Source organism: Oncorhynchus tshawytscha, linkage group LG20 (genome assembly GCF_018296145.1).
Source record: "Oncorhynchus tshawytscha isolate Ot180627B linkage group LG20, Otsh_v2.0, whole genome shotgun sequence".
NCBI classification, from domain to species: domain Eukaryota; kingdom Metazoa; phylum Chordata; class Actinopteri; order Salmoniformes; family Salmonidae; genus Oncorhynchus; species Oncorhynchus tshawytscha.
This window is the reverse complement of record NC_056448.1, coordinates 20,328,265-20,355,498: the sequence shown is the minus strand read 5'-3', so window position 1 is coordinate 20,355,498 and position 27,234 is coordinate 20,328,265. Positions and strand designations below refer to the sequence as shown.

General features: G+C 41.9%; 1 protein-coding gene across 1 annotated transcript in view; it reads right to left on the bottom strand.

Moving 5' to 3' along the window:
* Positions 1–27,234, bottom strand: part of LOC112219326 (astrotactin-2-like) — a 407,720-nt gene that overhangs the window by 193,887 nt on the left and 186,599 nt on the right. Inside the window, exons 7-10 of the mRNA XM_024380472.2 lie at positions 22,723–22,890; positions 10,795–10,879; positions 10,057–10,131; positions 7,087–7,224 (exon numbers count right to left, since the gene is read on the bottom strand). Of these exons, the coding sequence (XP_024236240.2) occupies positions 7,087–7,224; positions 10,057–10,131; positions 10,795–10,879; positions 22,723–22,890 (466 nt within the window). The remainder of the gene's footprint in view (positions 1–7,086; positions 7,225–10,056; positions 10,132–10,794; positions 10,880–22,722; positions 22,891–27,234) is intronic.

The following is a 27,234-nucleotide window of genomic DNA, read 5'->3' as shown; positions in this document are numbered from 1 at the left end:
AATGTACAAAGGAGATACAGTACTGCAGCAATATTTATAACAAGCATCCGGTTAAAGATCTATAGTGGATCATTATTCCTTTATGGTCAAACGGTGTTCAACTATGCACACACTGTGGTCTTAAATCAAAGGTTTCAAGACAAGGCAACTATTCAAAGTCAGCAATATAACCATCATTATAAGCACAAAAGTAGAACATTAAGGAGTTTATTTGCTGGGTCCAGATGTCCGCTCACACAGCTGACAGCTGTATTAGTGAGGAGAGATTGGACATGTTTGCTTTCACGCGCGCACACACACACACACACACACACACACACACACACACACACACACACACACACACACACACACACACACACACACAGCCCCTCTGAGAGTCCCAATTCTCTCAAATTATGCCACTGGAATGGAGCAGGGAACAAGCACTGTCCTTTCATAAAGACATGTCGGCTTCGTGATTAATTGCTGTAACGTAAATGGGGCTCTCTGCTGTGCAGCCATAATGGCAAGTCCTCACTCCATTTTAGCTGGTCAATTTGGTGTTCTACTTTTGAACCGGAATTGAACTTGTAATGAAATCTATTCATCACCAGAACACTACTGAGTGATAGTCAAGATATGGAAAAGGCACAATGGAGTAATAACCTTTTTCTCCGGGTAAAAATAGAGAGAAAAAGATCACCTAGCAACACCAGCTTTCTAAAATGACCAATGCAATCATGCCTGTACCTGTTCATACGTTTGATTAGGTATTTTCAAGTGTTTGTTGAACACTGTTATTGATCTCAACATTGTTCTTCACAGTTTTCTCCCATCACAAGCTTATTCAAATGCTCGTCCTAATTAATTGGCAGTGGGATAGTAATCCTCTTTCTGGGACAACAGAACATTGGAGTAGTAAGCACAGATGTACACTATTGCCAAGGGAGAGCTCCACTCTCAATTAGGCCTCTCCTCCAGAATCACTAATGAAATGCTGCCTGTCGCCATTTTACGTCCATATGTTAATGTTGTGGCAATTAGTACATGTATCGCCTATGGACCACATACTGTAAAGTCGTTTTCAAACCATTATAAAACAAGAAATTGCTGAAAAGTGGTTTTATCAACGTTGCCTGCCTATGCACTCGCATGGTGTATACAGTGAGTCAGACAGTTTTAGATCGAATGCTTAGCCATATCTATCCATCAACCACCACTTAGTTGTTGACATGAGTTGCTGATGTCACTGTAGGCGTTTGTGGTGTGGCTAGAAGTTCTCTGTTGTGGGATGACAGGGTACTATTACAATTTTATGCACACTAACATGACCCAAGTAACATTGTAATATATGAAATCTCTATTAATCATTTTGTTTGACGTTGACGGAAGTGTAAATGGTCAGAATCATTGTGGAAACCGTGCGAGAGAAAATGCCCTTTAAGCACAGATCGAAACTGAACAAAAGTATAAACGCAACATGCAACAATTCCGAAGATTTTTATGATTTACAGTTCATATAAGGAAAGCAGTCAATTTAAATAAATGAATTAGGCCCTGATCTATTCACATGACTGGGAATAAAGATTTGCATCTGCTGTTCACAAATAACTTTTAAAAAATCTGAAAACCAGTCCGTATCTGGTGTGACTAGGTTTGCACATTTTGGGGAATATTCAGAGGTGGAAACTTTCTGTGTGAATTAATGGGAATATATGGGAATTAACGGGAATATATGGGAATTAACGGAAATATATGCAAATTCATATTAATACTATTTAAGTGTCTATGTTTTTTCCATTGGATATATTTACCATATCATAAGGAGACATAATAGCAAATTATTAAATCCTTCCATTAGAAAAAAAAATCAATTTAGTTACAAATTGAACTTTAATTAAATGAGTTGACTCTTCACATGGAATGATTTCACTGAAAAAAAAGAAAGGGAATATTGAATGATCCCCAACGATCCATCGCGTCTCCCAAAAACGTTTTCAACATACATCTGTAAAATGATAGTCTAGAAACTAAAGCTCTGCTTGTCTTCCTCTCAGGCTTCCATGTCTTCTCCCTGGACCTTCTCAATGTTCACCTCTTGAACATCAGACTGAGGCCTCATCTAAACTGTCACTTTACAACCTTGTTGAGGATGGATCGTTGTCAGGTGAGCCATCCCTTGTATTGGTCAGGCCTTGTATTGGTCAGCCTGTTGCGTGCTTTGGTGTGTGTGTTCCCAAACAAGGACCAGTTGCGCTCTGAGGCGGCTGATGTTGGTGGGATTTGGAGGATGATGGAGACAACAGGGGAAAGAGCCTCAGATCCACAAAGTCCCTTCCACCAGGTGGCTGATGAGATATGTTGGCACGACTGCCATATTGCATCTCCATCCCAAAGCCCTTGCATGGAAGTGTACTTTGCCAGACTGCCAAGAACCTTGCTCTCATCCAGGCCAAGAACCTTGCTCTCATCCAGGCGAGACACGGTAGTGATGACACCACATCAACACCTTGTTGATCTCTGCATCAGACAGGATGCTCTTGCCAGCATACTTGGGGTCCAACATGTATGCTGCGGTGTGTATGGGCTTCAGGCAGAAGTCTTAATGCTTTTTGATGTATTTCAGAACTGCAGTTGCCTCTGCTTGGAGCAACAGTGTAGTGGGCATGGCAGTACGGATATTTCTCTTACATTTACAAGCAGAGTCTGAACATCAGACAGGATGGTATTGTCTCCCTCAATCCATGCAATGGCCACTGTTATAGGTTTCAGGAGTTTCAGGCTGCTTACCACTCTCTCTCAAAATACATCATCCAGGAGGATCCTCTTGATGGGGCTGTCCATATCAGCAGACTGTGACATGGTCATTTCTTGGAGACTCCTTCCCCTCCAGGAGACTGTCTATTTGGTAGCGTTGCTTTTTGAATTGTTTATCTTGGGTCAAACTTTTCGGGTAGCCTTCCACAAGCTTCCAACAATAAGTTGGGCGTATTTTGGTCCATTCCTTCTGACAGAGCTGGTGTAACTGAGTAAGGTTTGTAGGCCTCCTTGCTCGCATGCGTTTTTTCAGTTCTGCCCACGCATATTCTATAGGCTTGAGGTCAGGGCTTTGTGATGGCCACTCCAACACCTTTACTTTGTTGTCCTTAAGCCATTTTGCCACAACTTTGGAAGTATGCTTGGGGTCATTGTCCATTTGGAAGACCCATTTGCGACCAAGCTTTAACTTCCTGACTGATGTATTGAGATATTGCTTCCATATATCGACATAATTTTCCTACCTCATAATGCCAACTATTTTGTGATGTGCACCTGTCCCTCCTGCAGCAAAGCACCCCCACAACATGATGCTTCCACCCCAAAACTTCACGATTGGGATGGTATTCTTCGTCTTGCAAGCCTCCCCCTTTTTCCTCCAAACATAACAATGGTGATTATGACCAAATAGTTATATTTTTGTTTCATCAGACCAAAGGACATTTATCCAAAAAGTACAATCTTTGTCCCCATGTGCATTTGCAAACCGTAGTCTGGCTTTTTTATGGCGATTTTGGAGCAGTGGCTTCCTCCTTGCTGAGCGGCCTTTCAGGTTATGTCGATATAGGACTCGTTTTACTGTGGATATAGATACTTTTGTACCTTTTTCCTCCAGCATCTTTACAAGGTCCTTTGCTGTTGTTCAGGAATTCATTTGCACTTTTCACACCAAAGTACATTCATCTCTAGGACAGAGAATGCCTCTCCTTCCTGAGCGGTATGACGACTGCTTGGTTCCTTGGTGTTTATACTTGCGTACTATTGTTTGTACAGATGAACGTGGTACCTTCAGGCATTTGGAAATTTCTCCCAAGAATGAACCAGAATTGTGGAGGTCTACAAAAAAAATTCTGAGATCTTGGCTGATTTATTTTGATTTTCCCATGATGTCAAGCAAAGAGGCATTGAGTTTGAAGGTAGGCTTTGAAATACATCCACAGGTACATCTCCAATTGACTCAAATTATGTAATTTAGCCTATCAGAAGCGTCTAAAGCCATGAAATAATTTTCTGGAATCTTCCAAGCTGTTTAAAGGCACATTCAACTTAATGTACGTAAACTTCTGACCCACTGGAATTGTGATACAGTGAATAATCTGTCTGCAAACAATTGTTGGAAAAATTACTTGAGTCATCCACACAGTAGATGTCCTAACCAACTTGCCAAAACTATAGTTTGTTAACAAGAAATGTGTGGAGTGGTTGAAATATTAGTTTTTTAATGACTCCAACTTAAGTGTATGTAAACTTCTGACTTCAACTGTAGATTGCTACTATAACTCACTGACCCTTCACATGCCTAACCATTTTCTTGGCTCTCTTGTAGAGTGTATCCATTGTTTTCAGTGCCATGATGTCCTTGAGGAGCAGATTCAAAGCATGAGCAGCACAGCACAGGGTGTGATGTGAGGGTAGGACTCCTCCACTTTAGAACAAGCAGCCTTCATGTTCGCAGCATTGTCTGTCACCAGTGCAAATACCTTCTGTGGTCCAAGGTCATTGATGACTGCCTTCAGCTCATTTGCAATGTACTGAGGTGTCTGTTGTGTCTTGTGTCTGTGCTCTTGTAGAATACTGGTTGAGGGGTGGAGATTATGTAGTTCATTATTCCTTGTCCACAAACATTTGACCATCCATCAGAGATGATTGCAATACAGTCTGCTTTCTCTGATTTTCTTGATGTTCAGTTGAACTCTGCATTCAGTCAATGAGTAGATAAAAGAGTAGATAAAACATGTCTAGTTGGAGGGGTGTATGCTGGGCGATGAACATTCAGAAATATCTTCCAATACAAATTGCCTGTGAGCATCAGAGGTGAACCAGTTGCATACACAGCTCGAGCAAGACAATCACCAGCATTTGTCTGACAACGTTACTCCATTGAGTCAAAACAGCTTCTGATTCCAGGAGGACCATGAGCTGTTGTTATCGATAAGGTGTCTGATTAATCATTTTCACCTCAAATAGAAGTAGATGGAAGTTTGTCAGAGGTTGCTTGTTGTGAGCGCTGAGGGAACTTTATGCATTTGGCCAAAAAGATTATGCATCTTTGGTGCATTCTTCACATTTGATTTGGCACAGTATTTGCTAATGTACACAGCTTTTCCTTCTACATTAGCTGCAGTGAAATGTCTCCACACATCAGATAGTGCCTGTGGCATTTTCCTGTAAAGATTAGAAAAAAATTGTTTAAAAAACCCAAATACAATTCCATGTACGGATAAATAGTTAAGTAGTTAGATTAAACAACTCCTTTGTAAGATAAATGTTTTAAAATGAAACATGTATGGAAACAGGTGAAGTAACACTCCTCAGTTAGCAGGCTCAAGCAAGCTAAAACCCACATGGTAGCAAAAACTAACTACCAGAAATTGTTAAGTTAGAAATGATTTAAACACACTTTGCTGTAGGCTACCATTTACAAGTTAACAAAAAAGAATCTATGTCATACAAAATATATTCACCCCACACAGTATTATAATCAAAACTTACCAGAAAGCATGAAGTCCTTGGCTCAGACAGTGTAGTAGTGTGGGCTCAATAGCATCTAAAGTAATGATGGACATATTTTGGCTTATTTGAGCTGTTCTTGCCGACTTGTCGTTTACTTTGAAGAATGTCAAATATAAAATATATTTAGATATGTTTCACACTTTTTTTGGTTACTACTGATTATTTCATAGTTTTGATGTCTTCACTATTATTCTACAATGTAGAAAATAGTACAAATAAAGAAAAAACGTTGAATGAGTAGGTGTGCCCAAACTTTTTCTACTGTACATGTGTAATTAGTTTTGATTTAGAATGGACCATTATCATACACCTTTCTCGAAACAGGGGCAGCAGGTAAAAACACATGACATCTACGCACTTAAATAGCAAATAGAGGATTATTTTCCCGTGGTTAACTTTCATGCCAGCCAGGTAAGCTATACACACTCCTGTTGTAAAGATAAGCAATGTGCTTAATATTAGGAAAGTTGAGAAATAAAGATGATAGGCATAGCCTATAGAAAGCTGATGGGATCATCCTATTTTTAGTAGAGGCCATCACTCTGTTTTCTCGCGCAATTGCACAGCCTTTAGAAATGTTACGCAACATGAGCTCATGGGCACTCATGAAGTGTTGAATTAGATTTTCGATTGCATTTGCATTGATGTCAGAGGGAATAGAGGGACAATAGTGCTGAGTACCAGGCAGTTAGCTAATGACCATCAGCATCTTCAGAGCTTGGAGAAGACTAATTACTGCAACAGTCCAGTCAAGACCGTGGTGAAGACGACGAGCATGCAGATGAGTTTCTGACGGTTTGTGCAGAAATTCTTTGGTTGTGCAAATCCACAGTTTTATCAGCTGTCCGGGTGGCTAGTCTAAGGCTATTCTGCAGGTAGGAAGAAGCCGGATGTGGAGGTCCTTGTCTGGCGTGGTTACATGTGGTCTGCGGTTGTGAGGCTGGTTGGACGTACTGCCAAATTCTCCAAAACTACGTTGGAGGTGTCTTATGGTAGAGAAATTAACATTGAATGCTCTGACAACAGCTCTGGTGGACATTCCTGCAGTTAGCATGCAAATTTTCCGGTAGTCAGAATGTCAATTGCACGCTCCCTCAAAACTTGAGACATCTGTGTGACAAAACTGCACATTTTAGAGTTGCCTTTTATTGTCCTCAGCACAAGGTACACTACACCTGTGTAATGATCATGCTGTTTAATCAGCTTCTTGATATGCCACACCTGTCAGGTATATGGAATATTTTGGCAAAGACAGAAATGCTCACTAACAGGGAAGTTAGTTGCACAAACTTTGAGAGAAACAAGCTTTTGTGCGTATGGAACATTTCTGTTTAAATGTTGCATTTATATTTTTGTTCAGTATGTAAATTAAACCTACCCGTCATAAAACAGAACCTTAACCATTAGAAGAAAGAAAAATGTACCCCTGATCAGGTTTTCGGAGGCGATCTTCACCCCCACATACAGAGAAGCTTGTATAGGTAAACTGACCTTAGAACAGGTCTCAGAAAATACATCTCTGCCCACACATTGTATTTTTAAAGGTAAACTGACCTGACATCCCCAGGGTCCTCTGTCACCAGCACATCAGTCTTGCAACTGGCGATGGGGTTGATTGACAGCTCCACCGGTGGCACCACAAAGCTCTTACTGACTGGCAGCCACAGACCCTGGCCTAGGCTGTAGGACGACCTGCATTGGCACAGAGACAATGAGACACTTAAGTGTCAAAAATGACAAGCACGTGCTCATCCTCCATATTAAACCATCAGCTAAATATAAATCAGTCAGCATTTCAACAGCTGGTAAGGGCCTGTCCTTTTGACATAGAGCCACGGTCATCTTTGTCTGTTTATATTTGTTACCAATGCCATCTGTATCGAAAGCAATGGGGTGGAGGTGGCACCAAAATGCATATCATTAAATTGTGTTTAGCATTAAACTAAAAAGTTAGTGTTTACATGAGGAAAGTTGAGATAAGAGAATGTTGATCCATGCTACTGTGCATAATGTTTAGACTTTGGGCCAGGGGGCTTTTCCTGACCACATGACCTGACCGATACTCTGTGAGTTCCATCAGTCATTCATCAGTGTTATCAGTCATTCATCAGTGTTATCAGTCATTCATCAGTGTTATCAGTCATTCACCAGTGTTATCAGTCATTCAACAGTGTTATCAGTCATTCAACAGTGTTATCAGTCATTCAACTGTGTTATCAGTCATTCAACTGTGTTATCAGTCATTCAACAGTGTTATCAGTCATTCAACAGTGTTATCAGTCATTCAACTGTTATCAGTCATTCAACTGTTATCAGTCATTCAACAGTGTTATCAGTCATTCATCAGTGTTATCAGTCATTCAACAGTGTTATCAGCCATTCAATTGTGTTATCAGTCATTCAACAGTGTTATCAGTCATTCAACAGTGTTATCAGTCATTCAACAGTGTTATCAGTCATTCAACAGTGTTATCAGTCATTCAACAGTGTTATCAGTCATTCAACAGTGTTATCAGTCATTCATCAGTGTTATCAGTCATTCAACAGTGTTATCAGTCATTCAACAGTGTTATCAGTCATTCAACAGTGTTATCAGTCATTCAACAGCGCTACAGCAGTAGTGTTAATATAATCAGTTCTACCACAGCAATTAACATTATGTCATGTTACACAATTATCATTAAACATTTTAAATAGTTTACATACAGTTTATTACTGTTAATCCCTGTGTATAAACTCTAACCCTAGAATCAGCATTGAGTGTGCAGTGTGATCACTGATCAAGCAACAAATGTTCTCTAAACGAGTTGGGTCATTAGCTTGAGCTGCAAATGTTTTATCCACTAAAGGAGTAGGAATATGAAGAGAAAATGTATTCTCGTAGGCTCCATCAAAACTGCATTTCCATGAATTATCAGTGAATAAGAAACACAGGCATAAATAAGGTATAAACGGAAGTTGTGAATACACAGATATCAATAAGTTATTACCTTGCAGAAAGAATCTGTGTAGATTATCTTTCAGTCTTCAATAATGATACACAAAATATACATTTGATTTTAATACAATTCTCAGATATTGAGTTATTACTCAATATTGTATTCAAATCAAATGTACATTGTGTGTGTCATTATCAAAGACTGAAAGAGAACTATTATGAATCATAATAACATCTCCTGCTAATGGTTTACGCAACGTGGCTTAGGCTGGCTGTCATGGCCTTGTGACTGACGTTAAGCCATTGCCAATGCTGCGTTATGTTATGGAGACTTCAGCCAATATCTCATTTTATAAGCTCTTTGTCAGTAGTCATTTAAAGAGGTGCTCAGAGCAGTGGGCAGAGTGCGACCGGCCCTGACCTGGGATATAGACAGGAACACAATGAATCAGGCCTGATCAATGGCCATGTCCACTCATAAATAAGACACTGACAGCCAGTATCCCGCTCACTCCGTCCTCTCACTATAGAGCCCATTGATCGGCCCCTGCTCTTCTCCCCATCCATCACACACACCTGGAGGCTTTATCAAAGGTGTGTGTGTGGGTGGTACAAGTGTGTGTGTGTGTATGCACGTACATATGCATGTGTGTGAATACAGGAGAGAATCAGAGGGTGATGACAGTTCGGTTAAGAAAAATAAATATGAGATATGTTTTTTTCCCTATAAACTTCCAGGCATTTGATTATGCCAGGGAAAACAGCTTATTCATGAAAAGCTGAGAAAAGATCTGTAGTGATTCTGACAAGAGCGACAGAAAGGCAATATTTGAAATATAATTATCTCTCTCAACTGCAAGGTAGGGGCTCAGAGCGACAAATTCATCATAGGATTTAAGATTATTCTGCGGTGCCATAAAAACCTACAGCCCCATTTAATATTTTTTACTGGTTCACTCTTACATCACCTAGTCTATTCTTATTTTGGGAGGTTAAACTATATTCTCTGACACCCCTTCCCAATTTCATGACCTCCCCAATTACAACATACCCCAGAAAGGGGGTCTTTTGAAGAAAACCACTAATTTGCCAAAGGCATGGGTTAGAAGCCCTTGAAAGGTTCTATTGACTGGCACAGCCACATCCAACTGTACGGAGCATTAGCACTCCTCAGGAAAATGTCACAGAGAATGTCCCTGTCAAGAAAGGCCCGGTGACAAAGACTGGCACTAAGAGTACTTAAAAGCCCTGTCCATGACATACCCTCTGGCTATTTCTTCACAGGGCCGCATTCTCTGTGTGTGTGTGTGTGTGTGTGTGTGTGTGTGTGTGTGTATGCATTATTGTGTACTATCGGTCATACACTATTGTGTGTGTGCTATTGTGTTCAGAGCAGAAGCAGAGGTGGGTTTTTCGGAGGTAACAATCACACAGTCCCAGATCCTATAGTGCGTGGAAGTGGCTGGTAGTGTACACAACGTTCCAGTTTCCCCAGACTTCAAAGTAGTTGATCTGAAAGACATTATTTTGGCAGACCACCAGCTATGCTCTCAGACGAGGGCGCTTGGATTAACATGTCTCCTCACCTGAATATCTTTTCTGGCGTTTGCTCCCCTGTGACGAGGTCATAACCCTTCTCCAGGTTAGTGTAGGGCCAGGGACTGGGGAGAGAGCAGGGAGGAAGAGGACCATTGTATGTATACACTGAACAATGCACATGTATAAACACACTCTTCTTATACATTCATGCACGATCAAAATAAGCTAAATTGCAGAGGAAAAATCAGAGGCAGGAAAATGTTAATACACCATATTACAAAATGAATAGATTAATAAGTAAGTGAGTTGATATACAGTACAGGTTTCTGCTCAGTACAACATAGTTATGCAAGGTCATGTTATACAAATAACTCTCGCTTTAAATACCAAAGATGATCCTCCTTTACTCTTGAATTGGCGAAATGGGATTGGATCTGTGATTGGTGGGTGGGGACCGAGTTCATCATGATGATGGGGGATTTGCATAGCTAGAGGAGGCTGCCATTTTATTGGCCCAGCTGTTGGGCCAGTCGAGTTAATCAGCATGCAGAGTCTGAGTCAGGAAGAGAGCTTACACTTGACTGGGCACAAGGCAAGGTGATGAATGTCTCATCTCCCTCTCCCTTTCTATCTCTCTCCCCATCTTACCCTCTCCCTATCCCTCCCTCCCTCCCTATCCATTTCCCTTTCGCTCTCTCCCGCCCCCTCTCACTCTGCCTTTCTTCTCCTCTTGTCTCATCAGTGAGGTGACAGTGAGTGTGCAGGGCAGAGCCGGCAGGACTCACCCTTCGTTGCGTCCCCAGTCACTGCGAACACAGAGATGTTTATGCACCGGGTCAGTGGAATAGCCCTCATGACAGCTGCATTCACCTGCAGGATGGGGGGGGGAACAAAGTGACAGATATATGAATTCCTCCCGGAGCCGAATAAATTACCCTGTGTGTCTTCCAGGGCCTCCCAGCTCATCCATAATTAGGCAATAATCAGTTAATCAGTTGGCATTGGACTTAGTTTGGCAGCTACTGCTCAACACCAATCTCCCGCCTCTTCTCTAACAATAGCAAGCCTCACCTCAATCTCCACCTCAGACATGCTGGAACTCTAAACTGGAGTAAATACGCCCCCCTACAACTTCAACATTCACCCCCTTCTCTACCCCTGGAATGTTCTGATCCACCCATGGTGTCTTATAAACTTCACATTCTCTTTATTCTAGACACTGTCTGACCATGAACATTTAACCCCAAACACTCTGAGTTAAAAAACACTGTGGGGCTTCCTAGTGGCCAGCGGTCTAAGGCACTGCATCACAGTGCTTGAGGTGTCACTACAGATCCGGGTTCGATCCCGGGCTGTGTCGCAGCCGGCCGCGACCGGGAGACCTATGAGGATGTGCACAATTGGCCCAGCACCGTCCGGGTTAGGGGAGGGTATGGCAGGCCGGGATGTCCTTGTCCCATCGCGATCTAGCGACTCCTGTGGTAGGCCAGGCGCATGCACGCTGACACGGTCACCAGTTGGACTGTGTTTCCTCCGACACATTGGTGCATCTGGCTTCTGATTTAAGTGAGAAGTGCAGCTTGGCAGGGTTGTGTTTCAGAGGATGCATGGCTCTCGACCTTCGCCTCTCCCGAGTCCATACAGGAATTGCAGCGATGGGACAAGTCTGCCACTACCAATTGGATATCACAAAATTGGGGAGAAAAAGGGGCAAAAAGTTACAAATTTAAAAGAAAAATGTAATCAAACCTCTCCACTCTTGACTCACAGTACTCTCTCCATCCCCATCAACAAGAACAACTTTCCAAACCATTGCTGTAACAAGCTCTAACCTCTAACAGCACTCTAACCACAACCCTGTACACATCTACCACACTTATCTAGTTACTCTCTACTTCACTCCCTCCATCTAACCCTCCTCTACAACAAACAAACCTTCATGTTCTCTCCCTGACTCCATCTCTACCACCACCCATTCCTGAACTCTCTCTCAAATGGCATCTAACTACATGTACTTCACACCCAGTCCTCTCTTAATGACGCCCATCAGATGTATTCTCTGAGGGAAAAGCATGTATTTACCTCTACGATGCACCACACATACACAGGGGCCATCATATAGTATTCTCCTTCTATTTTGTAAGCAACTCCTATGAAATTGTAGATATATCGGTAGGAAGTACCATCACAACAATATAACATATGACTGTGGTACGTCTTGGTGTGATGTATACTTGAAATGGCCAGACTTTTTTCTCGTGACCCCATCCCTCTATCAACTAAACCAACATTCCTTTTCACTTTGGACCCGCAACATTTTCAATGGCAGAAAGCAAACATTCAATTCATAGCTTTTATGGTAGACTACTGTATGACAAGAGCATAGTGGCAACAGTGCCTTTGAAAAGATAGATGCCAAGGATAAGGGGTGGTGCTCTGAAAAGGTAGTGTTCCATAGCATAACATAAACAGTGCAAGGACACTTCGCTAAAACAGCAAAGGTGTAAAGCAAAGTGAATTATGAATCTGCACATACTCTATCTACAAAACAACTAAAAAAATAAAGAATGAATGCAAAGTCAACAAAAATTGAGAAGAGTAAAATGCGGCTTTTGATACTCATTGTATCTTTTTCCCTCTCACCTCTGCTCGGATGAAAGCATCCAAGGCGGGGGGGGGGGGGGTACAGTATGGCACATGATGCATCTTTCATTTCACGTGTTTTTAATCCATACATAATCATAGCAGGGGGAAAGCGCCAGGCCTGTTCTACCCAGGCCTCAGGGAGCTGATTTATGATCTCTCAGTAGATTTGAGGCGGCAGATTCATAAAACGTTAAAAAAAAGATCTCTAAAAAACAAACACTGAATAAGGGGAAAGCGCCCTCTGTGTCTTCTGCCATGCAGGCATTATCACTGCTCTGTGGTTTACATTGCCTCTCATCCCAACCGAGCCCTGAGTCTACTGCAGAACATTGCGTTTCTCAACACTCCTCTGATGTTACAGAAATAAGTCGTTTTCTATGGGCCTATGGAACATCTTGAGTTGCGGAGTGAGGGACTAATACAGGCATTATCACTGCACTATGGTTCAGGCTGCCTCTCATCCACCAAAGCCCCAGTCTACCGCTGAACATTTTGTTCCTGAATGTCACTCTGTTGTTACAGAACTATACAGTGTTTTGCTATGAACCTATGTGACCATTTGAATTGGGGGAGTGGGTAACAAATGTCTGTTGTCAAATGACCTCCGCTGGGGGCACTTGAGTCTTACTGACAGGAACATGATGATCACATTGTTTATCTAACTGCAGACAATTCTTTCTCAGGGAGAATACTTTCCTACTTTTGATATTCTCATCCTCACCTCTTACTTGTTGAAATGTATATGGGATGTTCACTACTCATTTTTTCATTAACCTCATTAAAGGTTTTTTTGTAAATATTTTCTTAACTATTTCTTGAACTTGATTGTTGGTTAAGAGCTTGTAAGTAAGCATTTCACGGTAAGGTCTACACCTGTTGTAATCGGTGCATGTGACAAATATAATTTGATATGATTTGATAATATTCAAATGGTAGTCAGAGTGAAAAACACAATAAACAAAATTAAAAAACAGTTCTTTCTCAGTATCTATATAATAATAATTTGGTGGGTGCTTATAGCTGTCCTATTTCACATATGTACATATATTTCACATATGTGTGTACTAATTGAATTCCACATTTCAAAAACTCCCCTTTACCCACATGTGTTCTGGCTCTGGCCCAACCCATCGGATTCTGAGACCAATCAGACGCTCTAGAATGGATTTCCATTCTAGAATTCTTCGGGAGCGACTCAGATCCAAACTCACTGCGGAGAGGGAACGTCTGTGGGCATGGCGTAGCGTTTTGGCTGGAGCAAGGAGTTTTGTTAGCCAGTCAATGATTTCATATGGTCAAACTGCGATTATGGAGATTTGTGCACAGTTGTGCATAGCTCCATATGCACCACTAGCGTGGAAAACCTATAAAAATGCATTGTCATTGGCGGTAAAAGTCGGCCATAACATTAGCATTGCACAGAATAACCCTCCTGTTGACTGGCCCATGGTCCCTCATGGGGTTATAAAACTGAAATAAATATATTAGCAGGAGTCATGAAAAACCATTCACATTTTATCACCAAGTTCTTAATAATTCATTAAGTGAGTTTATGAGCCGGGGACATAACGGATTCAGGCACAAGCACCTTGGCTAGCAGGGAACAGCTACTACCTTAATGATGTGAGAATGTGCACCAATTTCTTGTGTTGCTAGCTACCTGCTGAATGGCAGTGGCAAATTCGAAAGGCCTTGATGTCGGAGGTGAGAGCTTCCTTTGCTCATAAAGGAACATTTTATCCTTCTTTAGTCAGAAGCTTTTAATGAGGATTTTTTTTAAACGAATATGAATATTGTACCTGTAACCACCCCAACAAAAAATGGCAAAACAAAACTAAATGTTGTCGTCAAAAAAAGGTCATATGTTGAGGGATGATAATTCAGAGCAATTACTTCAGGAATTTCACAAATGTAAGGCAATTATAGAGTCTAAAGTACCGGGGCTGGGTTTCTACTAAGCTGACATATGGAATATTTTAAAGTTGTTAATACCAAGGATAATTTATTTGATTTTACATTTTAAGACCCCTGTAGGTATAAAAAATTGTATTAGATGATGAAACATTGAATTTTGACTTACTAAATCAAAACAAAGTATGTTTTAAAGTGTCTGTCCTATATCTAAAAGAGATCATTGAAAGGTCAGGAAATCACTTCAATATTATTTTGTACCCTTATTTAAAGGGATACTTCAGGACTTCCCCAGAGTCAGATGAACTTGTGAATAACATTGTTATGTCCCTGTGTCGGAAGCCAATGCTAACTTGTACTTCTCTCCTGCACCTTCCTCTCTCTCTCTCTCTCTCTCTCTCTCTCTCTCTCTCCCTTTCTGGATCTATCGCTATCTCTCGCCTTCTTTCTCTCACACACATGCACATGCATTTCTCAATCGCTCATCTCATCTCTAAAATCTTCACAACAAACTCTTTCATAAATGCTTTTGGCAACCAGAATCCCTCATCAGCGCATTTCTTGTTTTCTAAATGAAAGCCAAACTGAAAAACAGTAGAGTGAGCGTTAACTGGAGACTAGGGCTGTTGCGGTAAACATATTACCGCCACACCAGGGGTCATGAGTCATGAAGTCAGTTAAATTTCACGTGACCATTTAGTCACGGTAATTAGGCTTCTCCAAGCTCTGATACTGCTGATGGTCATTAATAGCCTACCAAACCTGCTAACTGCCTGGTACTCAGCACTCTATTGTCCCTCTAATCACTCTGACATCAATGCAAATGCATTTGAAAATCGAATCAAACACTTCATGAGTGCCCATGAGCTCATGTTGCGCAATATTTCTATAGGCTATGCAACTGAGTGATGGCCTCTATTAAAAAAGAAGACTATCCCTTCAGCGTTCTATAGGCTTTGCCTACTATATTTATTTCTCTACTTTCCTAATATTAAACACATTGCTTATCTTTACTTAGGAGTATAGCCTACCTGGCTGGCATGAAAATAAACCATGGGGAAAAGCGTCCTCCATTCGCTATTTAAGTGCACAGATTGAATTCGTTTTTTCCTCTGCCCCTGTTTCGATACAGGTGCATGATAATGGTCCATTATAAATCAAAACAAATATCACACATATTATTTAGTATATGTAAAGACCAGATTAAATCAAGAATGGTCTGATGGGTGACAATTCTAGCCTTTCACCTGTGAATGATATATTATGACTTGTGAATGATGCCTAGCATAAGAAACCATGCCTTTTTTTTGCAACTTTAAAAAAAATCATAGTCACACACCTCGTGTAGCCTAGCCCATAGGCCTATATGTTTTAATAAGGTTTGTATCACAACTAAAGTGTCCAAATAACTTCTTAAAATGAAGCACATGAATCCCCTTTAGAAGGGGTGTAGAGCCTAAGTGGTATACATAAGCAGCGTGTGAGTTTCAACTTTGGGGAAGATCATTTTCACCATAAAAATGCACCTTTATAATAAAAGCATTACATGCATAAATCGCATTTGTGGTCCCTTTTGATAATGGTGTTTTCCCGCTAGTGGAACATTCACGCTTACTACCGTGTGCACATTTGCTGTGCTTATAATGTGAAGAAATAGCCTCAAAGTTGATCAACATTTTAAGCTAAACATTCTGATCTGTTGGGTCAGCCACATTGCATCATTTTATTGTTGTTGATGCTAGTGGTTGTATTAATTTGGTATCTATCTCACAGAACAGAATAGGTTGACTTTTGTACTTTGGGGGATAGTAGATTGACATAGGATAGTGCTTCTGCTGTTCGTCAACACTCATCTTGTTGGCTAACGAAAAGTAAATGTTGACAGCTCTTCCAATATCTTCAAAAGACCCGATCACGTGAGGGAGAGCCATGTGAGCGAGAGACACTTTGAATTGAGCAGCACACTCAGGGAGGAGGGCACAACGCAGCACTCCGGGCCGCAAAAAGCATGGATTTTATTTTTAGGGTGCATTAGGGCCACAAAGGAATTATCAAGTGCTTGTCAAATTGTGGAGAAAATACTTATATTTTGTTCAGTTTTGTTCAATTGTATTCTTCATACTATAAAATAATACAAAATAATGCCATGGAATACTAAGCAGATCCTGTAGGCTAAAGGAACTAGTGTAGCCTACAGCCATTTGGCATAGCCACATCAGTACCTAACATAAGGACAACTCAGAGAATGCAACTATTTTCTTCTGAAATAGACTACATTTCTTCATATCATGCCTCTTTAGACCAGTCTAAAATAAATAATGGATTTATTGTGATGGTGTAGACTTTTAGACTTTTTAAAATGGCCTGTAGGCTACGTGTGTAATCCAGGAGATGCTAAATGTGTTTGTTAATTAATGGTCAATTACTGTGAGACCGACAGTTATTTGCGTGACAATCACCAGCTGACTAAATTTGGAGACCAGTAACTGATCATCTCCCTCCTTCTCTTTCCCTGCAGCCAACCTGAAGTGACTAATGACACGTTTCATTAGAACGCTTTCCCTATCTTGCACAGGCCATGTGGACCATTTTCACATTTCAAGGCTCACAGCATGGACACAGGAAAGAGATATTGTTGTCCCGATGCATATTTCCACCGTTACAACCATTCCAGGGGGGAAGACATTCTGTGTCTGGACCTTGAGGAGATTCATCCTCAACATCAGCTATTGGGAGGGTGGGGTGGTGGACTGGATGAATAGGGCTGATAAAGCCGGATCGTTCCAAAAACGACCTAGCCATTTCACCACCTATTAGTTGTGGTAGAAATCTCTGAAAATTTGTTGGTGGAGAAAATGAAGGGAGGGAAAGAAGGGAGGTTGGGCTTTCATGAAATCCTGAACGAGAGAGGTGATGCTATTTCACATGTATCCTCCCCGTGCTGAGATGTGCTAATGTGGCCGATGGCTGGAGGAGCAGGTGGTGTGGCATTACTGATAAGCCGGAGGGATTTATCTAGAGTGTGTGTGTGTGTTTGTGTGTTTGAGCGTGTGGGTGGGTGCGTGTATGCCTTTGTGTGTGTCCAGGTGCCTGTGCGTGTGTGTGATTGAGCTGGCCCCGGACCAAACCCATTCACACGCCACTGAGGCAGAAGGAGACATCCGTATACACAGGGCCAGTGGAGCCATGTCATTCAGCCAATGACTTCCACTGTGACACCTCACATGAGATGAGGATGATAGTTAAGGCAGGGAGGAAGAGGCCAGGAGATTGTTTATCAAGCCAGGATGACACAATGGTGTGGTAATGGTAGACTAGGTGGCATTAAGGGACGGTGGAGTGACACAGAGACAGTGTTTGAGGTAGCTGAGTAAAATGACTGCAGCTGGCCAACTGGTGATACAACACAGAGGGGATGTAAAGTGAAATGTGTGTTCGTATAGGAGTATAGGAGTGTGCTTGTACTTACAACTTGCACCCTTTATTGGGTAAATCAAGTATTTTGAAAGGAATTTAATTGTTTGTCGATTGATCTGATACATTCTCCCACTCAATTCTGATTCCCCAACAACAACTTACACATCACTATGTTAAAAGGAGGGGGAACTAAAAATCTCATCTGTCATTAATACAGCATCTCCAAAAGAACGTCCCTCTCTGTTATCGGGGTTCTATTGAATCCTCATCACCACAGATATTTTATCTTGCTTTGAGGCATGCGTTCAGGACCCCCGCCTCAGATAATGCCTTTGCGTGGAATTTTCATAATAGATGTGTTATCAGGTGGTGCGTGTTTGCTTTCTTGAAAGTCTTCGGGCTTTATCTCCTTCTCAGGCATTTGACTTTCATTCGGTGCAGAGGCAAGTTCACAGGGCCAGGAAATGAATTTAGATCCCCCTTGCCGCCGCCTTTTTTTCAATGACAGCTTATCAGACGCTCCTCATTCTCCAGCAGTGGTTCGTTTACAAAACTGCACATTGCACCGATTGTTTCCCAGGCCTTATTGTGAGCCAGTAAAGGCAAGTTGGAATGAGTGAGCACAGATGATGTCAGGGCTAGGGTTTAGGGGACCTGTGTAGTGTGCATTTTGAAGTTTTGGAAGGAGTGGTGGATGGATAAAGGCAGGTGTTTAGCTAGGAAACGTTGAAGAGACAGGATCTGCTAGTAAACCCACATAACAACTGGTCCATTCACACATCATCTGTAGCATATTTTGGAAGCAGCTGATTTGTAATAAAAATAAACACTGCTTCTATAGATAAACCGCTCATATTGTTTACCAAAGCATTACTGCATAGATATGAATGCAAATTGATTCAGCTTTATGAATTAAGAGAGAAAAAGCTCAACAATAAGTCATTCTAGTGACAGAGGACCATATCAAAAGCAAAGTCTCACAAAATCTCACAAATCTACCCCTAAAATACATTCTCACATTCAGTAACTACAAGAGAGTTAAATATACATATACATCACTTCAACAAAGCTGTACTTCAGTATTCTGAACATTCAGAACACCAGCTCTTACCATGACATAGACTGACCAGGAGAATCCAGGTGAAAGCTATGATCCCTTATTGATGTCACATGTTAAATCCACTTCAATCAGTGTAGATGAAGGGGAGGATACAGGTTAAAGAAGGAGTTTTAAGTCTTGAGACAATTGAGACATGGATTGTGTATGTGTGCCATTGGGAAAGAAAATATTAAGTGCCTTTGAACAGGGTATGATAGTAGGTGCCAGGTGTACCGGTTTGTGCCAAGAACTGCAATGCTGCTGGGTTTTTCACGCTCAACAGTTTCCCATATGAATGATCAAGAATGATCCACCACCCAAAGGACTTCCAGCCAACTTGACACAAATGTGGGAAGCACTGGATTCTACATTGGCCAGCATCCCTGTGGAACGCTTTCAGCACCTTGTAGAGTACATGCCCCGACGAATTGAGGATTTTCTGAGGGTAAAAAGTGTGAACTCAATATTAGGAAGGTGTTTTTAATGTTTGGTATACTCAGTGTATTTTCCTCTAAGAGTTCTCTCACACATGATCAGCTGCTAGTGTAAGGAAAAGAGGGCTAGCTCGCTGAAAGCTATCATTTCAATTATGTCGAAACAGCCCTGCTCGTTTTCCCATCTCCATTTTCTCCCTTTCATTCGCTGTACCACAATCACGCTTTTCACAGAAACACAAAACACCATACGGGCTCTAGGCAAACGGAACAAAGACCCACTGAGAAGAAAACAGCATAAAGATAGTGTGTCTCCATCTCCTCTCTACTGGGTCCACTTGTGTGCTGGAAGACAGATGAAAACATGAGAATGTGCTCTTTTGAGGAATGACTTTAATTTCCCTGTCTGAGAAGAGATGAGAAGCCTCCAAAGAGACACAGTACATTTGTTGCCAATTACTGACTCAAACAATCTTTTTAATTTGGAGAGAGAAAGAGAGAGAGAAAGAGAGAGAGAAAGAAAGAGAGAAAGAGAGAGAGAGAGAGAGAGAAAGAAGGGGGTAGGGAGAATGATATGTGCCGTATAACTGTCCATATACTGAAAACATAGCCTTGAAAAATGTATAGGACATAGAGCAGACAAATAGATCTGCTGAGAAGCATGCTAATTTTGGTAGGTTGAATGTCTAAGCTAACATGGCATACTCACATTATTAGTGACAGCACAAGGAAAGAGCCCGCCAAGAACATTATAAACAGTCCCTAGGATTCTCTGAAAAAGTAATAGCTGTATTGTCTAAAATAGCTTACCTTTCAAATACATCGATGTTTCCCAATTTAGCAGAATAGTTATCTAGGTACTGTATGATTTACCTTCCTCACCATGACACAGACAGAGAATGCTGCCCGTGCCAAGTCCATCAGTAGTAGTTTATGTGTGATGTGTTGAGTGGCCTCCTACTGTATTCCATTATGCATCAGCCCTCAACATGCCCTTCTCTGGGGTGATATAAATTGCACATACATTACAGCATGTAATCCATGTTAATAAACTTAGACTGGCTCTACTACAGTAGGACAGGGGGAAGTATCCCACCCAGGGGACCAGACACGTTCTGCCATCTGTGCTTTCACTGTGTTGTCTGTAGGTTTTTGGGACTGGGTCCACATCAAATCATTCATTTGAGGATAAGCCAAATGAAAAGTTAGTGCTAAACTGTTTTGGTGTTGTGGATTTCTTGTGGGTTCAAATAAACAACTGTGTGGAACGGAACAATATGTTTTACTTATGGTTCAAACAACAATATATCAAACAACAAAATATCCTATATACTGACCCCTGATTGAACAGGTGTTGACAGACTGTTACAAACGTCCCATTATAGCCCCTTTACGTGTCTGGTTAGTTCTCCTCCTTACTTTCATATCAGACAACTTCCTTTATGAGACAAAGAATCCAGATTGATGATTATAACACAAAGTGATGGTTCTGAAGTGATGGTTCTCCACCCCGGCGAGATTATTTCTCTCACGGCTGAGTTTCTTGGGCAAAGCAAAGCCTCTTTCTGCTTACTCTGTGAGAACCCGATTAAAAACTAAAGTGACACTTCACATTTGCATGAAAACCGCCCTTCAATGCACACCAGTCATTAAGTGGGGGTAATTGAAAAAGAAAAATTGAGGAGCGAATCAACACATCTGGTGAATCGTTGATTCTGTACCATGACTCTAAGTAGCGAGGGATAGGACTTTGATAGCGCTCCAACCCATTGAGTCTAATGGTCATTAGCAAGGAGTCTTCTACCTCTTTGTTGGCTATGGTGATTAAAGCCCATAAATACCGGAGCATGAGCCATTAGGTTGGACTATAGTGGCCCATGTTGACTGATTTAATAAGGGAGAGCCATTGTTCAAATTAAAATCCCACTAAAGTTGGCCAGGCGTCTGGCCCATGTGTGACTGCCTGCGAGCGTGAGTGATGGAGTGGTTATGCAAAATGTGTGTGTTATCCATTGAAACACGGCAAGTGATCGTTTGGACAGTGGAGGTGTCAAAGAGTTTAAACACACAAAGTTGAAAGGCACGTGTTCATATGGAGCCAGATATATAGTTAATAACCGAGTTATATTTATAGTCAAGTAATAGTCAGGTATATACTAAGGCCCTGTTTCTCCTGATGCCAGGAAAAACTATTGGCCCTATAATCAAACTGGAACTTCAGCCTACTATAATGACATCGCCATTCCCATCTAGCCTCAAACTATCAGAATCATTCTTGAGACCCTGCCATCTTTCAAGAGACCACTTGCCCTCCTAGACCCCCCAAATATTCCCCTGATATCCCTGATACAGCATCAGAGAGCCCTATTCTATAGGTTTCAGCAGAGTTCCAGGGTTTACGCAAATGCAGCAGAAACCCGTGCCTCTCCTTCCCTTTTATGATGCTAACATTTACTGTTTACTTAGCTTAGCCAAAGCGCTAATTCATCATCACTCCTAATAATTCACATCAGACAACACCTTTTAGGGTCTCAGGTCGCTCCTTATAGACTTCAGTATTGGTGTGAAAAGAAAGGGGCCTGCGATAGGGAAGTATCAAAGCTATCAGACAGCAAGTCTAAATGTCAGCACTCTGAGCCCAGCGCTGTGCTAAAAGCACATTGAGAGGATGTGGTGGGTAGAGGAGGGTAATATTCTCCACACAGTACTCTGTGACATTGGCCACTCTTATCTGTTTGACTCCTAACCGGGGCTGGCGGGGGTTGAATGAGACCCAGAGCCTGAGATTAGCACTGAAGGTCAAGAGCAAATAAATGTATTTGCCGTAGAGATCCCATCAGCGGCTAAACCTCAGCCAGATGTGTGTGTGTGTGTGTGTGGTTGTTTTTCTATTCTCGTGGGGACCTGAAATCCCCAAATTTCCCCACAAGGATAGTAAGACAAGGAAAAAGTCCCATGTCCCCATGAGGACAAAGGCTATTTTATGCTTAGGGGTTAGGTCTAGGGTTACAATTATGGTTTTGTTTAGGGGTTAGGTTTAGGGTTAGGCATTAGGTTTAGGATTAGGGGTTAGGATCAAGGATAGGTTTAGGGAAAATAGGACTGAATGGAAATACATTTTAGGTCTCCATGAGGATAAAATAACAAGTGTGTGTGTGTGCCTCTGGCTGTATGCACATGTGTGTGTGTGTGTCTGTGTCACTAACCCGTCTCTGGGTCACACAGCTGTTCACAGGGCTCGGTGGTCCTCTGGCCACAGTAATCTCTGACCCACTGGGTGGAGGAGTTGGTCTGGTAATATAGGATCAGCTTGGCAGGGTTCAGCCAGTTAGACACATCCAGGAAACTGCCCATGCTCACCACAAAACTACTTCCTGGAACCAAAAGAGAACAGAACACACTTTTACTCATCACATTTCTCTCAGCAGATCATACTGATGTAGTTTGAAGTACTACAGGATCATCCATCATTCAACGCTCAGTGTAACATATCCATGTTTATTGGAGTGAAGATCTTTCTATTGCTAACAACCTGGCTATTCTCTTCTTACGAGCTCGATAGGACATAGAACTGGATATTCAAACATGTTCAATGACTCATTAGTTAAAATGTGAAAATAATGAACACCTTATAAAATATCAATATTATGAGGAATACAGTTCAATAAAAATATTATCTACAGCACAATTAGCAGGTATTGATGCCACATCCACTTTGAACTCAGGTGATGTGAAGTGATAGGCCAGTCAGTGGTTCACCCATAGAGATCCTATTAAATTACTATAGGGGCTATGTCATAAACCCTCAAATTCCCAGAATGGGGTGGAAATGGCAGCCATATTGGTCAGGGGAAAAAAATCCAAACCAGTCTAATTGGAATGAATGGCAGAAGAGGCATAATGCTGTTTTACTTATGCAGGAAAATAAAACAAAGGCATGTGATATATCAGAAATTGTGTATTAGAATGATTGCCAACCTAAAATATTCATGTCCATTCTAGTATTCTAATTCCTAATTCTATGGGTTCAACAATCAGCCCAGGGAACAGTGTAATAGGGTGCTGAGTGATTCAATCCCTGATTTACTATTCAGCCGTGCCATTCCTACCACAATCGTTAAACTCCAATCACTAAACGGATTATTCTTAATTGATGCTATTGATTATTTTCTCCAGGGGGAGCAGTGAAGAGATTACATTTCTACCGTCTTCAAGGATATAGATTCAAATAACTAGCACTATGCATGTATGTAGTGTGTTCGTGTGTCTGTTTGCATTCTCAAGACAGGAGAAAGTGAGTGAGAGTGAGTGAGAGTGAGAGTGAGTGAGAGTGAGAGTGAGAGTGAGAGTGAGAGAGAGAGAGAGAGAGAGAGAGACAGAGAGAGAGAGAGAGAGAGAGACAGAGAGAGAGAGAGAGAGAGAGAGAGACAGAGAGAGAGAGAGAGAGAGAGAGGAGCAAAAGAGAAAGTCACAACCCACTCTGCAAAAACTGGTTGAATCAACATTGTTTCCACATCATATCAACCCAAAAAATCTAAAAAAGATTGAAACCACCCCCGCTTATATCTGTTGGTGGGGTCTCTGCTCTGCATTTGTTGGGTATTTACACTCCTGAGCCCACTCAGCTCCCTGATAATATCCCCCAATCTGACTGAGTTAGCACCAGTCTGCCACGGGCGGATGATGAGGGATATTTCTGCCCCCCATTTGCTGCCATTTAAATGGTGGCCATACGTGTGCTATCTTAACTACAAATGCTCCCAGCGTCCACCAAGAGCTAAAAAAAATTGTGCTCTCCTGGTTAAGGCCAGGACAGCACTTCACCAAAATAATATCAACCTTAGTCTGGGGGACTGAGGCATCGGTGACCAGACTGACTACCTGTTCTGTTCTGCTGATGTGTTGGACGCAAAGCTTTAGAAGATAAGCGAGTGGCTAATTAAATTGCTTGGGCTCTTCATAATCACTCTCCTGCTTCCATCCATCCCTCCCCCTCTCTCCCCTGGCCTTTTAGCTTACGGCGAGGAATGGGGAGTCCTGGTATCTTGCCAAGTCCAGACCTATACCCATGGACCTCCCATGTCCGAAAACCTCTCAGTCAGGATGGAAGTGTAAATACTCTGGAAACTGGAGTAATTATCTATTACATTGGCCTATTCTGTCAGGATGCATGTGGCTTGTCCCCTGATGCAGTTTTGACAGTGTGTGCATGTTTATCTAACAGTGATCCATAGAAATGCATAGCAATTATGACTGTATTGTTTGTTCCAGCCTAATTAACAAGGATTAATGTAGTATCTCTCAATTATGTGTAGTACTTACTATAGAATGTTGTAGTATACTGTAGAATACTATAGTAAATACTACATTTAAAAAAACACTATAGTAAATACTAGTCATATCTGCAAAAACACTAGTCCGCAAAAACATTACACCCGTTAACGATAGTAAATACTACAGCATGTAATTTGCATATACCCTGCCCATTCCCCTCCCCTATATCCCAATTTGTGTCACCCATTAGTGAGAAACCTACATGCCAAGTATAGACCATATCATGTGTTCTCTACAGGTTATAGAAAAGAGCAGAAGCGCTGAACAATCCTTTCAGAACCCAGTCCTATGTACAAGTTATAGAACATTATCTCTTTTAGTATTTCTCCAGTAGGTTTCCTCAAGGAGAAAGACTCCACTTATATGTCAAACATAATAAAACCAATAACATTGTAAATACTACAGTAATTTCAGCAAAAACACTACAGTAAATACTACAGTATACAACATTATGCAAAAACACAAAAGTATTTACTATACACTATACTATACACTAAAAATCAAATCAAATCAAATCAATCAAATCAAATTTTATTTGTCACATACACATGGTTAGCAGATGTTAATGCGAGTGTAGCGAAATGCTTGTGCTTCTAGTTCCGACAATGCAGTAATAACGAGCAAGTAATCTAACTAACTAACAAAAAAAAAAAAACTACTGTCATACACAGTGTAAGGGGATAAAGAATATGTACATAAGGATATATGAATGAGTGATGGTACAGAGCAGCATAGGCAAGATACAGTAGATGATATCGAGTACAGTATATACATATGAGATAAGTATGTAAACCAAGTGGCATAGTTAAAGTGGCTAGTGATACATGTATTACATAAGGATGCAGTCGATGATATAGAGTACAGTATCAACGTATGCATATGAGATGAACAATGTAGGGTAAGTAACATTATATAAGGTAGCATTGTTTAAAGTGGCTAGTGATATATTTACATCATTTCCCATGATTAAAGTGGCTGGAGTAGAGTCAGTGTCATTGACAGTGTGTTGGCAGTAGCCACTCAATGTTAGTGGTGGCTGTTTAACAGTCTGATGGCCTTGAGATAGAAGCTGTTTTTCAGTCTCTCGGTCCCAGCTTTGATGCACCTGTACTGACCTCGCCTTCTGGATGGCAGCGGGGTGAACAGGCAGTGGCTCGGGTGGTTGATGTCCTTGATGATCTTTATTGCCTTCCTGTAGCATCGGGTGGTGTAGGTGTCCTGGAGGGCAGGTAGTTTGCCCCCGGTGATGCGTTGTGCAGACCTCACTACCCTCTGGAGAGCCTTACGGTTGAGGGCGGTGCAGTTGCCATAGCAGGCGGTGATACAGCCCGCCAGGATGCTCTCGATTGTGCATCTGTAGAAGTTTGTGAGTGCTTTTGGTGACAAGCCTGGGGGATTTCTTCAGCCTCCTGAGGTTGAAGAGGCGCTGCTGCGCCTTCCTCACGATGCTGTCTGTGTGTGTGGACCAATTCAGTTTGTCTGTGATGTGTATGCCGAGGAACTTAAAACTTGCTACCCTCTCCACTACTGTTCCATCGATGTGGATGGGGGTGTTCCCTCTGCTGTTTCCTGAAGTCCACAATCATCTCCTTAGTTTTGTTGACGTTGAGTGTGAGGTTATTTTCCTGACACCACACTCCGAGGGCCCTCACCTCCTCCCTGTAGGCCGTCTCGTCGTTGTTGGTAATCAAGCCTACCACTGTTGTGTCGTCCGCAAACTTGATGATTGAGTTGGAGGCGTGCATGGCCACGCAGTCGTGGGTGAACAGGAGTACAGGAGAGGGCTCAGAACGCACCCTTGTGGGGCCCCAGTATTGAGGATCAGCGGGGGAGGAGATGTTGTTGCCTACCCTCACCACCTGGGGCGGCCCGTCAGGAAGTCCAGTACCCAGTTGCATGTTTATCGAGACCCAGGGTCTCGAGCTTGATGACAATTGGAGGGTACTATGGTGTTGAATGCCAGCTAAGTCGATGAACAGCATTCTCACATAGGTATTCTCTTGTCCAGATGGGTTAGGGCAGTGTGCAGTGTGGTTGACTGATTGCAATGGACCTATTTGGGCGGTAAGCAAATTTAAAAGTGGGTCAAGGGTGTCAGGTAGGGTGGAGGTGATATGGTCCTTGACTAGTCTCTCAAAGCACTTCATGATGACGGATGTGAGTGCTACGGGGCATGTAGTCGTTTAGCTCAGTTACCTTAGCTTTCTTGGGAACAGGAACAATGGTGGCCCTCTTGAAGCATGTGGGAACAGCAGACTGGTATAGGGATTGATTGAATATGTCCGTAAACACACCGGCCAGCTGGTCTCGCATGTTCTGAGGGCGCGGCTGGGGATGCCGTCTGGGCCTGCAGCCTTGCAGAACCCAGTCCTAACACGTTTAAA